The following is a 17,624-nucleotide window of genomic DNA, read 5'->3' as shown; positions in this document are numbered from 1 at the left end:
CAAATGTTTTGTTGTAATAAGTGTTGCTACCAAGGGTGAAAGGTAAGCACCATATTTATAACAAATTTCACTGAGTAGATGTCCCATCGTTTGGCTAATAATGGGGTCGTTGTTTAAATCCTCGGTTAGATTTTCTTCCGATTTTAAATCTACGTTGAACCTTAAAAGGTCGTTAGGCGTGACTATGACTAAAAGTCGAGCGTATAGACTCAAAATCGAATTGCCCAAAGTTTTAACAATTTCTTTACCGAATCGGAGTTCATAAAAGTTAAACAGCTTTTCTTCTTCGGCTGGATTTAGTGATTCGATATCTTTCACAGAATAATCTTTTCCGAGATATTTTTAAGATTCGCCTGGGGCTACTATTGAGCAAAGTCTATCTTTAACGTTGGGTTTAAGTTCAGAAACTTAAGAAGATTTTTGTTTCGTGGTTAAGATTGATTTAATATCGTCCATTTTATATAGAACGCTTATAATTTTGTTAAATTCTAATTTGATACATATATATTTCGTATAATACGTCAAGTTAATTGCTAAATTAATTCGATATTTACTTGATTGTATTCAAACATAAACATATATTATTTAATTATAACAAATAAAAAATTGCTTGAACTAAGCTGCATTAGCCCAGTTCAAGCAATTTTAAGCAAATTTTAACTAGTTTACTTTAGCTATTCAATCGCTATAAATGTGTTGATTCATCAATCATGTCACACTTTTTTGTGACACTGCACTTAAGGCAACAGAGAACACAGTTCCATTTAAGACGACTTATCGAATTATCTAATCGTTCAATCGTTCATAAATCAGATTTAATTTCTAAAAATTACAATTTTACTTTGCAATCGCTGTAATAACAATATTTATTGTCATCTATTAACGCTTACAAAAAATATTTATCAATGAATTGCTTAGGATTTTATCGATTATACCTTTTATAGCTTTGATTGCAGGTATATATCCAATTGCGTATTGTAATTTTGATCGCATTGCCGCAGATTTTACAACTTTGTCTTAATTTCTTGTGCTCGCAAACAGAAGCACAGTGACATTCGACGCAATGGGATCTTTGTTTCTTATGCTCGCATATTGAAGCACCATTAGGAAATGTTGAGCCGTAATCAAGGTTTGTGAAAGTGAGAGAGGATTCTTGTTTTTGTGTGATAGTAGGAAATCTTTGTGAGAATTTTGGCTGTTGAACGCGCAGGTGATAATGAGCCCTATAGTTGTAATTCGAATTAGCCTATTATGGCGGACACAACAGGAAGGCGCTATTTAGTTTGGGTAAATCTTTAGAGGTTGCTCACATTTATCCATTTAAATAACGGGTTTTGCCCTTACCCAACGTACATATTAATAAACACTGTATGCTCTCGGACAAGCACTGAGCATACAGTGTTTATTAATATATACGTTGGGTAAGGGCAAAACCCGTTATATAGATTAACATCTCCCCAACGCAAAAATACATCTTGAAAACACATTTATCCACTTCAAATGGCGTCTCCTGTTGTGTTCGTCGTACTTCAAATAGGCTAGTTAGCCCCGGTTGGAGATCTTTGGGCACCTTTTTGGAATCGAAGCGATCACAGTAGAAGAGATGGCAGGCTTTTAGATCAGGCTGCAAACTAGCAGTTTCTTGATGCCTTGTGGTAAAACTGTAATCGATGCATACGATGACAGTGATATTGTAAAATGTAATTGTAAGTTTCAATGTAAAGTGAAGGTTGATGTCGATTTTGACTGCGTTTTTCATGTGAAAAAGAGTACTTTTTGGTTGAGTCCAAGAAACTGAAAGATTGGTCGAATTAAAAGGTATCAGCCTGAATGTATGGGTTGCATTCTTTAATTTCCGTCAGCCTAAGTTTACCTAACTGTGTAAAGTCGAACAAGATTTGTGATCAAAACTGAGCCCAAAGGGCAGGTTTTATAAGGCTTATTTCTAACAAATTAGCAAAAACATTCGAAAAGAACTCTATATATGAATCAAAATGGACGTCACTTGTATTTTCCTTCAGTGATCTATCAGCCATCTGAAAGAACAAAATGTCCAAGTCCAATTTTATCAGCAGTGAAAATATTGAGGTATTCACTTAAAAAATTTCCACCGAGTCTCATTCATAAATTTTGTGCACAGGGTGTCAAGGGGCGTGTGTATAAAAATTATATTTTTGCTTTCCTCGGGAGCTAAAAAATAAAAAATCAACGAACATTCAGGACTGAGTTGTGTACTATTTTGAAATAAATGGTCCAATTATAATCAACACACTTATACCCCGATGGCTGCTGGTATTGGTACACTATTTGCTTGCGAGATTGAGTGGGGGCACCCTTTCTGAACACGCATCAGGAACATCGAGCTGTTTTGAAATGCATTGTCGTCAAACTGGTCTTTTTATCTGATTTTTTAACCACTTTCTAATGCTCTCGCATTTACGTGTTTTTATCCCCATTTCAGACCTCCCCTCCCCTCCCCATGAGATAGTGCGGCCACTCCCCTTCCAGTAAATGGTAAATCCAATTTTGCATCTTTTGTCCTGTCCACTTTAAAGTAAATAATGATGGATTCGCACTTTGCCATGTTTGTGAGAGGATTTGTGCATGTTCGCACTGCAGTTGCTACGCAACCAGCGTTCCTCTGCAATTTTCGGACTCATTAAATTTACAATGAACCCTGTGTTCAAATATCCATTCCTCAGACACATTGGCGAATAATGAGGCAATCACCTTTTGATGATGGATTCGGCTGTAACTTTAATCTAGATTTTTCGGGTTCACTCTAATCAAATTGAACATAAAAATGTCACACAGCAAATCGATTTTTTTTTCAGATGTTTGGTTTGGCCCCGTTAAAACAATTCTCATCAGTGCTGCCCTTGTAGATTCAATTTTAAGTTTTCACGTTTTGTTATCTACTCAACTGAGTTTAAATAGAAAGTCAAATCGGGCAACTCAGAACACCATATCACATTAGTAATAAATATACACACGAATTAATCTTATTATCAAAACAATCTGAAGAAATCTAATTAAAACATTTTGGTCAAATGAAATGTTCATCAAATTGTAAAAAAGTGATAAGTACATATAAATGAAAGCTAACATCCACGAAGCCGGAAACCGTCAACACGTCTGCAGAAAATTGAAGCACAGGGTTAACACTCATCAGAAATCCTACATTTTCGATTATGTAGAATCAGAACGTGTAATATTGTCTGAATGTGTAGATTTGGCCTTGATTTATGCCATTGATGTGCAAAGGAAATTTTTTTCGAATAGGCATTGGACTAAAGATCTAAGTAACATCAGGTGTAATTTTTCTTCAAGCAGTCTGTGATATACTGATTGGAGTAAGCCTGAAAGTATTTATTTTACTGTCAAAGCGTTCTTCAGGAAAACGCAAGTATCATTGTGTATATCAAGCCGCCCCTATTTAATGTTTTGGTGCACTTTAGAAGCGGGCATGTTATAGTTCAGGAGTGTTCTGTAGGGAGTACTTTTTTTTCCTCAGGAACCCCAATTTGTTGTGTCAGATACAAATCAGATTAAAGCTCCCAACTTCAATTACTTTGAAATTACTCCATTTCATATACCACGATTTTATTCTCCAGTTCCTCAAGCTCATTTTCAAAGAAACTTTGGGCATACAAACATATTCACTCGTTCGTGTTAATAAATGTTACTCTTTCTTCTCCAAATGAGTTCAATTTCGAATTCCTGTGGTTAACATAATTATCAGTTTCATTTCATGTGATGTTTTGACGAACCATCCTTGAAACATTCCAGTACAGGGATAGAATCACACTTTACCAAACCGATACATCATCCATCGTAAAGGCCCGATGAACTTTCCAACCCGCTCATTAAACAATCTAATAAGGTTGGTTTTGTATTCTGATGGTTTAGCTTCTGAAACTGGCTTACGGCTTGAACTTTCCACTCCATCAGTAAAGCAACCATCATTCTTGGCCATGTCACAGGACATTTCTTTAGTGCTTAACACAGATGCATTTTCCAGTGTGGTGGGAACTGCACCAGAATATGGAGGAAGTATGGTGCTACCAGTTGGTGGGTCTGCAGATGGTTCTGCACTAGAACTAGACGACCTACTCAACCCTGAGGAAATAGATGACGTTGGTCCAACTGAGGCTGATGGACTAACAGTAGACGACTCACTCGATCGTGAGACACTGACAGCAGTCGGCGGAGCCGTTGATCTTGCTGAGGTTGATGGACTAGCACTAGACGACTCATTCGACACCGAGACACTGACAGCAGTTGGCGGAGCTGTTGATCCTGCTGAGGTTGATGGACTAGCACTAGACGACTCACTCGACACTGAGGCACTGACAGCAGTCGACGGAGCTGTTGATCCTGCGGAGGTTGATGGACTAGCACTAGAAGACTCACTGGACACTGAGGCACTGACGGCAGTCGGCGGAGCTGTTGATCCTGCTGAGGTTGATGGACTAGCACTAGAAGACTCACTCGACACTGAGACAATGACGGCAGTCGGCGGAGCTGTTGATCCTGCGGAGGTTGATGGACTAGCACTAGAAGACTCACTCGACACTGAGGCACTGCCAGCAGTCGGCGGAGCTGTTGATCCTGCTGAGGTTGATGGACTAGCACTAGACAACTCACTCGACACTGAGGCACTGACAGCAGTCGACGGAGCTGTTGATCCTGCTGAGGTTGATGGACTAGCACTAGACGACTCACTTGACATGGAGGCACTGACAGCAGTCGGCGGAGCTGTTGATCCTGCTGAGGTTGATGGACTAGCACTAGACGACTCACTCGACCCTGAGACACTGACAGCAGTCGGGGGAGCTGTCGATCCTGCTGAGGTTGATGGACTAGCACTAGACGACTCACTCGACACTGAGGCACTGACAGCAGTTGGCGGAGCTGTTGATCCTGCTGACGCTGATGGACTAGCACTAGACGACTCACTCAACATGGAGGCACTGACAGCAGTCGGCGGAGCTGTTGATCCTGCCGAGGTTGATGGACTAGCACTAGACGACTCACTCGACATGGAGGCACTGACAGCAGTCGGCGGAGCTGTTGATCCTGCTGAGGTTGATGGACTAGCACTAGAAGACTCACTCGACACTGAGGCACTGACAGCAGTCGGCGGAGCTGTTGATCCTGCTGATGCTGATGGACTAGCACTTGACGACTCACTCGACCCTGAGACACTGACAGCAGTCGGGGGAGCTGTTGATCCTGCTGACAATGGTGGACTAGCAGTAGACACATCACTAGACCCCGAGACACTGACAGCAGTAGGTGGGGCTGTTGATCCTGCTGACACAGATGGACTAGCACTTGACGACTCACTGGACCCTGAGGCACTGCCAGCAGTCGGCGGAGCTGTTGATCCTGCTGAGGTTGATGGACTAGGACTAGAAGACTCACTCGACACTGAGGCACTGACAGCAGTCGGCGGAGCTGTTGATCCTGCTGACACAGATGGACTAGCACTTGACGACTCACTGGATCCCAAAACACTGACAGCAGTCAGCGGAGCTGTTGGTCCTGCTGAGGTTGATGGACTAGCACTAGAAGACTCACTCGACACTGAGGCACTGACAGCAGTCGGCGGAGCTGTTGATCCTGCTGAGGTTGATGGACTAGCACTAAACGACTCACTCAACATGGAGGCACTGACGGCAGTCGACGGAGCTGTTGATCCTGCTGAGGTTGATGGACTAGCACTAGACGACTCACTCGACATGGAGGCACTGACAGCAGTCGGCGGAGCTGTTGATCCTGCTGAGGTTGATGGACTAGCACTAGACGACTCACTCGACACTGAGGCACTGACAGCAGTCGGCGGAGCTGTTGATCCTGCTGACAATGGTGGACTAGCAGTAGACACATCACTAGACCCCGAGACACTTACAGCAGTAGGTGGGGCTGTTGATCCTGCTGACACAGATGGACTAGCACTTGATGACTGACTGGACCCCAAGACACTGAGTGCAGTTGGCGGAGCTGTTGATCCTGCTGACACTGATGGACTAGCACTTGACGACTCACTGGACCCTGAGACACTGACAGCAGTCGGCGGAGCTGTTGATCCTGCTGACGCTGATTGATTAGCACTAGACGAATCACTTGACACCAAGGCACTGACAGCAGTCAGCGGAGCTGTTGATCCTGCTGAGGTTGATGGACTAGCACTAGGCGACTCACTCGACACTGAGGCACTGACAGCAGTCGGCGGAGCTGTTGATCCTGCTGAGGTTGATGGACTAGCACTAGAAGACTCACTGGACACTGAGGCACTGACAGCAGTCGGCGGAGCTGTTGATCCTGATGAGGTTGATGGACTAGCACTAGACGACTCACTCGACACAGAGGCACTGATAGCAGTTGGCGAAGCTGTTGATCCTGCTGATGCTGACGGACTAGCACTTGACGACTCTCTGAACCCTGAGACACTGACAGCAGTCGGCGGAGCTGTTGATCCTGCTGATGCTGATGGACTAGCACTAGACGACTCACTCGACACTGAGGCACTGACAGCAGTCGGCGGAGCTGTTGATCCTGCTGATGCTGATGGACTAGCACTAGAGGACTCACTCGACACCGAGGCACTGACAGCAGTCGGCGGAGCTGTTGATCCTGCTGATGCTGATGGACTAGCACTTGACGACTCACTCGACCCTGAGACACTGACAGCAGTCGGGGGAGCTGTTGATCCTGCTGACAATGGTGCACTAGCAGTAGACACATCACTAGACCCTGAGACACTGACAGCAGTAGGAGGGGTTGTTGATCCTGCTGACACAGATGGACTAGCACTTGACGACTCACTGGACCCTGAGACACTGACAGCAGTTGGCGGAGCTGTTGATCCTGCTGACGCTGATGGACTAGCACTTGACGACTCACTCAACCCTGAGACACTGACAGCAGTTGGCGGAGATGTTGATCCTGCTAACGCTGATTGACTAGCACTAGACGAGTTACTCGACACAAAGGCACTGATAGCAGTTGGCGGAGCTGTTGATCCTGCTGACGCTGATTGATTAGCACTAGACGAATCACTCGACCCTGAGACACTGACAGCAGTTGGGGGAGCTGTCGATCCTGCTGAGGTTGATGGACTAGCACTTGACGATTCACTCGACACCGAGGCACTGACAGCAGTTGGCGGAGCTGTTGATCCTGCTGACGCTGATGAACTAGCACTAGACGACTCACTCGACACAGAGGCACTGACAGCAGTCGGCGGAGCTGTTGATCCTGCTGACGCTGATGAACTAGCACTAGACGAATCACTCGACCCTGAGACACTGCCAGCAGTCGGGGGAGCTGTTGATCCTGCTGACAATGGTGGACTAGCACTAGACGCATCACTGGACCCCGAGACACTGACAGCAGTTGGTGGGGCTGTTGATCCTGCTGACACAGATGGACTAGCACTTGACAATGCACTCGACACCGAGGCACTGACAGCAGTTGGCGGAGCTGTTGATCCTGCTGACACAGATGGACTAGCACTTGACGACTCACTGGATCCCAAAACACTGACAGCAGTCAGCGGAGCTGTTGGTCCTGCTGAGGTTGATGGACTAGGACTAGAAGACTCACTCGACACTGAGGCACTGACAGCAGTCGGCGGAGCTGTTGATCCTGCTGACGCTGATGGACTAGCACTAGAAGACTCACTCGACACTGAGGCACTGACAGCAGTTGGCGGAGCTGTTGATCCTGCTGACGCTGATGGACTAACACTAAAAGACTCACTCGACACTGAGGCACTGACAGCAGTTGGCGGAGCTGTTGATCCTGCTGACGCTGATGGACTAGCACTAGAAGACTCACTCGACACTGAGGCACTGACAGCAGTTGGCGGAGCTGTTGATCCTGCTGACGCTGATGGACTAGCACCAGAAGACTCACTCGACACTGACGCACTGACAGCAGTTGGCGGAGCTGTTGATCCTGCTGACGCTGATGGACTAGCACTAGAAGACTCACTCGACACTGAGGCACTGACAGCAGTTGGCGGAGCTGTTGATCCTGCTGACACAGATGGACTAGCACTTGACGACTCACTCGACACCGAGGCACTGACAGCAGTTGGCGGAGCTGTTGATCCTGCTGACGCTGATGAACTAGCAATAGACGACGCACTCGACACAGAGGCACTGACAGCAGTCGGCGGAGCTGTTGATCCTGCTGACGCTGATTGATTAGCACTAGACGAATCACTCGACCCTGAGACACTGACAGCAGTCGGGGGAGCTGTCGATCCTGCTGACGATGGTGGACTAGCAGTAGACACATCACTAGACCCCAAGACACTGACAGCAGTCGGCGGAGCTGTTGATCCTGCTGAGGTTGATGGACTAGCACTAGAAGACTCACTGGACACTGAGGCACTGACAGCAGTCGGCGGAGCTGTTGATCCTGATGAGGTTGATGGACTAGCACTAGAAGACTCACTCGACACAGAGGCACTGATAGCAGTTGGCGAAGCTGTTGATCCTGCTGATGCTGACGGACTAGCACTTGACGACTCTCTGAACCCTGAGACACTGACAGCAGTCGGCGGAGCTGTTGATCCTGCTGATGCTGATGGACTAGCACTAGACGACTCACTCGACACTGAGGCACTGACAGCAGTCGGCGGAGCTGTTGATCCTGCTGATGCTGATGGACTAGCACTAGAGGACTCACTCGACACTGAGGCACTGACAGCAGTCGGCGGAGCTGTCGATCCTGCTGATGTTGATGGACTAGCACTTGACGACTCACTCGACACTGAGGCACTGACAGCAGTTGGCGGAGCTGTTGATCCTGCTGATGCTGATGAACTAGCACTAGACGACTCACTCGACACAGAGGCACTGACAGCAGTCGGCGGAGCTGTTGATCCTGCTGACGCTGATGAACTAGCACTAGACGACTCACTCGACACAGAGGCACTGACAGCAGTCGGCGGAGCTGTTGATCCTGCTGACGCTGATTGATTAGCACTAGACGAATCACTCGACCCTGAGACACTGACAGCAGTCGGGGGAGCTGTCGATCCTGCTGAGGTTGATGGACTAGCACTTGACGACTCACTCGACACTGAGGCACTGACAGCAGTTGGCGGAGCTGTTGATCCTGCTGATGCTGATGAACTAGCACTAGACGACTCACTCGACACAGAGGCACTGACAGCAGTCGGCGGAGCTGTTGATCCTGCTGACGCTGATGAACTAGCACTAGACGACTCACTCGACACAGAGGCACTGACAGCAGTCGGCGGAGCTGTTGATCCTGCTGACGCTGATTGATTAGCACTAGACGAATCACTCGACCCTGAGACACTGACAGCAGTCGGGGGAGCTGTCGATCCTGCTGAGGTTGATGGACTAGCACTTGACGACTCACTCGACACTGAGGCACTGACAGCAGTTGGCGGAGCTGTTGATCCTGCTGATGCTGATGAACTAGCACTAGACGACTCACTCGACACAGAGGCACTGACAGCAGTCGGCGGAGCTGTTGATCCTGCTGACGCTGATGAACTAGCACTAGACGACTCACTCGACACAGAGGCACTGACAGCAGTCGGCGGAGCTGTTGATCCTGCTGACGCTGATTGATTAGCACTAGACGAATCACTCGACCCTGAGACACTGACAGCAGTCGGGGGAGCTGTCGATCCTGCTGACGATGGTGGACTAGCAGTAGATGTATCACTGGACCCCGAGACACTGACAGCAGTTGGTGGGGCTGTTGATCCTGCTGACACAGATGGACTAGCACTTGACAATGCACTCGACACCGAGGCACTGACAGCAGTTGGCGGAGCTGTTGATCCTGCTGACGCTGATGGACTAGCACTTGACGACTCACTCGACACCGAGGCACTGACAGCAGTTGGTGGGGCTGTTGATCCTGCTGACACAGATGGACTAGCACTTGACGACTCACTGGACCCTGAGACACTGACAGCAGTCGGCGGAGCTGTTGATCCTGCTGACGCTGATTGACTAGCACTAGACGAATCACTCGACACCGAGGCACTCACAGCAGTTGGCGGAGATGTTGATCCTGCTGATGCTGATGGACTAGCCCTGGACGACTCACTCAATCCTGAGACACTGGAAGCAGTCGCTGGAGCTGTTGATCCTGCAGATATCATGGTGTTGGATCCAGATGACTGTAGTGGGTTGGAATTGTAAGGATCACCAGACATCATGGTATTGGTAGAATCGGACATGTACGCCATGGTGTCGGTTCCAGATGAAGGTGGTGAGTTGGAAATATAAGGATCACCAGACATCATGGTATTGGTAGAATCGGACATGTACACCATGGTGTTGGTTCCAGATGAAGGTGGTGAGTTGGAAATGTAAGGATCACCAGACATCATGGTATTGGTAGAATCGGACATGTACGCCATGGTGTCGGTTGCAGAGGATGGTGGTGGGTTGGAACTGTAAGGATCACCAGACATCATGGTATTGGTAGAATCGGACATGTACACCATGGTGTCGGTTCCAGATGAAGGTGGTGAGTTGGAAATGTAAGGATCACCAGACATCATGGTATTGGTAGAATCGGACATGTACGCCATGGTGTCGATTGCAGAGGAAGGTGGTGAGTTGGAACTGTAAGGATCACCAGACATCATGGTATTGGTAGAATCGGACATGTACGCCATGGTGTCGGTTGCAGATGAAGGTGGTGAGTTGGAACTGTAAGGATCACCAGACATCATGGTAATGGTGGAATCAGACATGTAGACCATGGTGTCGGTTGCAGAGGATGGTGGTGGGTTGGAACTGTAAGGATCGCCAGACATCATGGTATTGGTAGAATCGGACATGTACACCATGGTGTCGGTTCCAGATGAAGGTGGTGAGTTGGAACTGTAAGGATCACCAGACATCATGGTAATGGTGGAATCAGACATGTAGACCATGGTGTCGGTTGCAGAGGATGGTGGTGGGTTGGAACTGTAAGGATCACCAGACATCATGGTATTGGTAGAATCGGACATGGAGACCATGGTGTCGGTTCCAGAGGATGGTGGTGGGTTTGATCTGAAATGATCTCCAGACATCATGGTATTAGTGGAGCCAGGCGCCACGGTATTAGTTTTAGCAGAAGGTTCCGCACTTGAATTGAGTGCCTGGCTAGATGTCATGACGGTTGGTGCTACAGAACTTGGCTCAACAGATGTGGATCCTCCTACAAAATTTTTAAAAATTGGATGAAAATTTACTTTATTAATTTGCATGCATCGTGTTGTCGAAATGAAAATAGTATGTTTTAGGTTCATAAAGTTGGTTCATATTAAGGGGAACGGCGAAACAAATTTGACGTCAATAAATGTTTGCAGCGAAATTGGTTGAGTTGAAATCTGTCCACGTTTTGCACTTTTACAGCGCAATAATTTCATATGATGTCAAAATACTTCAATGTTCTCGTGAATCCTGCCAAGTTCAAGTTGAGCTCAAATGGAGTTTGCCAAATGCTTCTCACCCGATTTACTTCACAAAGCCCCCCCCCTCCATAGAAGGTCCGCATTTGTTTTGTCTCGGATGATTAACGTGTCGTGGCGAGTTAAACTGGCCCAAGATATCTGATTAACTGGCTCTACGCCTGTATGATGTATTAATCGCTGAATTATCCTGTGCTTTACTAATACCTTAATGCCTTAATATGATGATTTTTGCGGCTTAGTTTGTTTTATTAGAAGTCCAATAAAACAAAGAGTCGATCCATTTTGAGCGACAATGAGTGGAGTCATTTTGGATTGTGATAAAATCCTGTTTCGGTAAAAAAGGCTAGGCCTTCTAACTTTTAAGACAATGTAAAATGCTGATTAACGTCTGAATTCAATTCCCCGAAACATGATAAAGTATATAATGTTCTATCTTGTAAGTGCACAAACAGCATATTCCATTTCATGTGATTGTAATATTATCAAATTGAAGAAAATTTAGTCCGATTACAGTCCTTAATTTGAGTTTCAAAATAAAACACGATTAAGTAATGATAAAGGATGAAGAAAACAGCGATAATTATCCATTCTACCCGGCAGGGTTCATTTGTATTATACGCACACCTAGGCCTATCTATGTTGTTCTTATTTGGTGTGGTTTAATTTTCATTTGGAATGTAAGCCTAAGTATTAACAAAACAAAAATCCCAGTCATGATCGTCATTCCAGACATTTACGTTAAAACAGTGATGACAAATGACACAAAATGTATAATGAATTTACTTTCAATCTATATTTGACATAGTGAAACCGAATATGAACACCTGAATTCCTGAACCATTTCACAAGAGCCAATAAATTTGCGAAATCGCTGTGGTATTATGCAAGATGTTGAATTCCCAGTTTGGTCATTTTCCCCAGGGAATTCAAATGCGACGAATGCCATCAATTCACCATGAAGGGTCTGCAATGTGTATCGGTCCGTCAAAAAACGCTGATCTTAATTTGCAGCACAAAATTCATCTCATGGCCCAGAAAACTGGGATAATAGGTGTTAAGTACCAACTAAAGAGCCATACCAGCCCCGTTCCGTTTTCGAATTAATACTGAAATGGGATCTAGTGATTCCATTTTTGTTCATAAACATACAAACATGCAGATTCTAATTACAGTGCTTTTTGGGGAGAATGCCAAACAAGGTAATAATATAAAGCAATTTAATTCTAGCCCGTGTAATTAAAGAGCTCAACGGGAAATCCCACTGAAACGGCATTCGTAACGGCGTAAACCATTCAGTTGCAATCTCTGCTGTCTTGCAAGGGTTTACTCCGAAGTTTACCCTTCAGATCGGATCAATTTGCCAAACTTTACGAAACTTCGTAACGTTAGTCGTGTCGTGGATATAAAAGAATCGAAAAAAAAAATCGAATCCAATAATAAAATGAATGTGGGGTTTTGCTTTTTTTTGAATAATAATTCTCACTTGCCTAAATTCACGAAAAAATTAAATATCAGTGGTGAAGCATAAAGTTATGAAGATAGTAAAATATTCCCCGTTTGCTTGTTTGTCCGTGTCTACTTGTCATTTTGCCTTTGAGAAAGATTCTGCTAGGTTCGAAACGTCAGGCTCCTCATGTTTTGTGCTTCGTATTTTAAGTCACTGTAGTCATCAAGCCGTTTGCAGCAGTTTTGTATTACATATGTTCAAGGTGATAAATTGACTGAACAAACTTCACTTGGAAGAAAGAAATATCAACAACTACCTTGCATATCTCAGCTTAGTTTCCAAAAAGGAAGTCACACTTCCCCAACAGGTATTTTGGTATTCTTACAATAACAATTATCAAAATTTAGTGGAGTTCACGATGAAAAAATTCAATCCCAGAACAAATTTAATATGCAATGTTGAAACCTGCTTTTATTTTTAATAAGGCGAGGATGTGTGGTTTCCCACATCCCAAAGGATTTCTTCTCTCTAAATCATGCGTTTCCATGAAATTAGGCTTTAATAGTTTCCTCTAGTTTTGCATCACAACTTTGAAATAACAAAGCCAGGAGCTATGGAGGTTAATATTTAGAGTAAAAGTTTCGGTTCAATCTCAGAGATATTACTTTTATATAATGATGTCATTACTTTAATTTTAGATTGTACTGAGGTTGTTTGCTAACATTTCCAACCCGTCAATCATCCATACAATAAATATCGAATAAAAGCCGTACCGAAGAAGATTTCCCCAAAATATGTGCTCTTGGTGAAATGAAATGAAAATAACTCGGAATTTATAGAATTGATATCTTGTCAATTTAGTTTACAAACATCCAACTCACCAGAGCTTGCCTCTGCCGTGGACCGAGTCAAGGCGGCAGTAAAAACACAGAGCACAACGAAACGCAATGGATTCCCGGCCATTCTGTCTTAAGGGCCGGCACCTGTGGAGTAAATCATTTTCAGTTCTAGTTATAGAAGAAAAGATCTTGATTCCGAATATTCTAATCAATGCCTTGTTAATTCGTTAAACACGTCATCTTCAAGCCGATCTTTTCTGACAAGGATTTCGGAGACAGTTTTAGATGACTGCAAGGTATTCTAATTCATTGTGCTTTAGTTCATGTTAATAGCTATCCGATGTATCTCATACATGATCCTAGTAGAAACAACGATGATAATTGTTCTCGTTTTCATTCCTTTCAGAATAGGAAGGTATTACTGTTAGAGTAGCGACCATGGTCCTGATTCAACCTGCTGGCTCACCAATCGCTTGAAGTTCTGCAGCGGTTGTTACGGTTAATGACATTAATGTAGACGTGTTTCAAGGATCAGATTATGCTTCAGTATAATGTGTATGAAGTATAATCTCTTTCACACTATAATCCAGCATTTCATTCTGGCTCTTCCTAGCACTTCGCCATAGCGAATAACGTCCACGTGGTGGTACAACTACATATAAATTGCCTTCCTTGTAGCATATCTTGATAGTGGGTGGCTCAAACACTTTATCATTGCATTAAAAGATGGAATGCTGTATTAAACGATTAAAACGTATTGTTCGTACCATGCGCTCGCTGAAGTTCCTGTATATCCCAAATCGACAGAGCTTCAAGTCTGAGAGAGGGTTTTGCAACTAACGGCAGAGATTAAACCTCAAATGCTTTAAGCCCTCCCAACCCTAGGATGGATTCTTTTCTCAAAGGGACACACCATGTTATCCGTGTCTGTTATGGTTACATGGCGCTTATAGAAGTTGGAACAACACGCCGCTGGAAGCCCTAGAACTTTCCGCCTATCCAAATAAAGTTGCTATTTGCGGATTCTCTCAGAGAGGCTGGAGTTTCAAGTCTTCAGCTTTTTATCCTACCTGTACTGTGCCCTTAGGGGGTAATCTTACATGTGTGATAGAAAGGAAGAAAGAAAGCCATCACGCCTGCTTTCCCCTTCCATTAGGTTTTACAATTTGCTGCTTCATTCGGCAGATGTTTGTGGCCTGTGGTGTGTGAGAAATACCAATGGAACGGTCCTCATTTGCATTCCCTTTTTCAGTTAAAGCAAACACTCCGTGTGGGTTTTAGTTGTGTTTACGCAAGGAGCAAACACTTTCTGGCAATTAATTAATTGTGGAAGTATTCAGATTCTTTGCATTGTAAAGTTGTTTTCTAGATGTAATATGACTTTGGGGTTATTTTTTAAAACTTCGGTTCTAAAGCATTAGTCTTATCCTTTCATGGTAATATTGGTAGGGAATTTCTGAAGGCCGAAATATAGCCATTTGCTCGTACATTGTGTGTTTCACATATATGTGTTTCTTACAGGGCAGCCGATCCGTCGTCTTGATTTGTAAAACGATGCGATGATTCCTTACAGTTAGAGAATTTGAAAAGATCCCCCCCAAGGAAAAATCTTGATTGCTTGCCCTCTCGCCATTTCCCCTCCGATTTCTAAAGCCGAAGGTCCTTCAGAGAGACAAGTCGACAGGAGTTTTGCAAGAGGAGAGCTTAACTCAAAGGTTAGTTGCGTCTTCCGCTTTGAGTCGGTGTTTGTTTGAGCACTTCAAGAGCCAACGGGCCAGACCTCTTCAGATCGAGAATGAATAGGGGACTAGCATAACAATCAAGGCACGCCCAGGCGAGAAAACTGATGAATTTGCCCAGAAGCTCAGCCCGGACTTACGCTGGAAGACGTATGCGTGCAGTTCCCTCGAAGAATGTATCTCTCTTAGACATTCATACAGTGATGGCAAAGGCTGCAGTTGAGGGGCCTCTCTTGTGCTATGTTTTCACGTTTGGACGACACACTTATTGTTCCTCTTTCCTTATCTTTCCTCGCGTATAAACTCACTACAAACCTAACTGTATTTGTAAGAAGATGGAACTGTGGCGCGGCGGAGTGAGGTAATTTTTGATCGAGAATGGGATAAACCTGAAATAAGCACTGGTGCCCATCCGCTGAAAGGAAGATTTTTTTATCGGCCACCCCACCTTCATAAAATCGAAAGGGCGGGGGGGGGAGCTGGACACGATCATTCTATGGTGGCGCTATACAAAGCGATGAGTTTCGGAAGATAAATGGTACCTTACAAGTATTGAAGTTCGCACGACTTTAGTAAAGCGCGCTCTTGAAAAAGGAACACTTTAAAAGGGCACATACAGTATAAATAAACATAAAACTGTTTACAGATCATTTGGAGATAGGGTAAGTGCTTTCAGTATTTTAATATTTCGGTATTAGGCCTACCCTGAATTTCCTTTTTATTTTTTGGCTTTTTGAGACGTTTTTGATCTAAAGGGACCATTGCACGGCAACTTCCCAGAGCGTATGCATACGACACAAACTACATGTCCAAGCCGTAACTCTTAAACGTTACGCTGTTCAGTCAGATTGGTCCAAATGCACTGTCCAGGGCGGTCACCCAGGGCTGTCGTCGCAATGGATGGCTTTTTTATTTTATGAATTGAAAAATCCTTTTAAAATATCCATTTCGACTGACGGCTGGCACAAATTTTCTGACAAAGGGCAAGTTCGATCACTAATTTGTTAACCACTGGTCGATTTTCCATGATGCCCGATAAATATTTAATGCATCGGTTATCAATCAAACTCGACCACTGACTGCTGACTATTTGGTTGACTATTTGTCGTTGATGGAACTTACCCACATTTTGTGTGCTTTGGATTTTTTATTTTCGTCAGCCGCATTGAGGGCGCCCTGTTCTTCGTGTGTTAGAGCTATTAGACTGACTTTTCAAATGGAGACTTTATTTTGTTCCATTGAAATGAACAAAATTACGATAACTTAAACAGAAATTAATTATTTACAGATAAAAAACTTTTTAACAGAAGTGAACAAAATAAAGGTCAATGACAAACAGGATATAGTAAACGAAAACGAATTATGGCGTTTGAAGGTTCGATGACTTTTCCCTTAGAGAGATCACTTTATGGCCTTTGCATCAACTGTTGCTCACATTAACAACGTTTATAAGGACAAATGCATGGTAAATCAAAGACCGCAGAGAGTGTGTGCCAACTCAGGTGATCCCTTTGGTTTTATCTGCTTTAATTGTTGCAACGCAAAAGTGTTACCAAAAACCCTTTCCACGACATCCTGCCTCGCTGAAAACGACTCTTGAGGTGTCACAAATTAAATGATAAAAGATATCTCCAAACACAACATTATACTCAATGTTCTATCTCCTTTCACGCTTCAACCCAACCCAAACCCCTCACTGTGACTTCTGCACAGTTTGTGAGGTTTGACATCAATCTTGTCAACCCACACCGCGACAAATGGCAAAGCCGCTGATAGATTAATTTGATTAATTTAGAAATGACCTGACGTCAACAGTGTTGCCTGTCCCTAACACGTGTCAGCGCAGAGACTGTTCATAATTCGTTTTTCATTTCCTTCACAGTATTTTGCAGAAGAAATTAAAGCCAGACGCAGAAGGACACGTAGATGGGTACTTCCTCCATTATCGGACAAGTTAATTTGACAGTAGACGTCCCAGAGGACCGAGAACTAATTTATTCACTCTTCGTAGTCCATTTGATGTTATTTGTCTAAACCATTGAGTGCTTCCTGTTTATCTGATTTGGCATTTTTGTAAAAGTCTCTTTGTTTACCGGTATACCGAAAGTCCTGATCCTACTCTTGGGCCT

The 17,624-nt window shown here is 44.3% G+C and overlaps 1 protein-coding gene across 1 annotated transcript; it reads right to left on the bottom strand.

Annotated features, from left to right (window-relative positions):
* Window positions 1-8,231: 8,231 nt before the first annotated feature.
* On the bottom strand, window positions 8,232-14,661 carry LOC147798493 (uncharacterized). Its single transcript, XM_087139222.1, has 4 exons — window positions 14,524-14,661; window positions 13,799-13,900; window positions 10,049-11,214; window positions 8,232-8,294 (listed from the first exon to the last, which is right to left on the bottom strand). The coding sequence occupies exons 2-4, from the start codon at window positions 13,878-13,880 to the stop codon at window positions 8,232-8,234; spliced, it is 1,311 nt and encodes a 436-aa protein (XP_086995348.1). The 5' UTR covers window positions 13,881-13,900; window positions 14,524-14,661.
* Between the last annotated feature and the right edge of the window lie 2,963 nt (window positions 14,662-17,624).

Source organism: Acanthaster planci, linkage group LG07 (assembly GCF_054643075.1).
Source record: "Acanthaster planci isolate LZ-2023a linkage group LG07, COTS_SCS, whole genome shotgun sequence".
Taxonomy (NCBI): domain Eukaryota; kingdom Metazoa; phylum Echinodermata; class Asteroidea; order Valvatida; family Acanthasteridae; genus Acanthaster; species Acanthaster planci.
Note: the sequence above shows the minus strand (reverse complement) of the source record. Positions and strands in the feature narration are given on the sequence as shown.

Excerpts from the sequence above, each read along its gene's own strand:
- LOC147798493 (XM_087139222.1), bottom strand. The coding sequence starts at position 13,880 with ATGGCCGGGAATCCATTGCGTTTCGTTGTGCTCTGTGTTTTTACTGCC. Across the intron at positions 11,215-13,798 it reads CACGGCAGAGGCAAGCTCTG|GAGGATCCACATCTGTTGAG; the intron begins GTGAGTTGGATG and ends AAAATTTTGTAG. Across the intron at positions 8,295-10,048 it reads CAACATCTCCGCCAACTGCT|TCCACCATCGTCAGCAGGAT; the intron begins GTGAGTGCCTCG and ends GTCTACTGCTAG.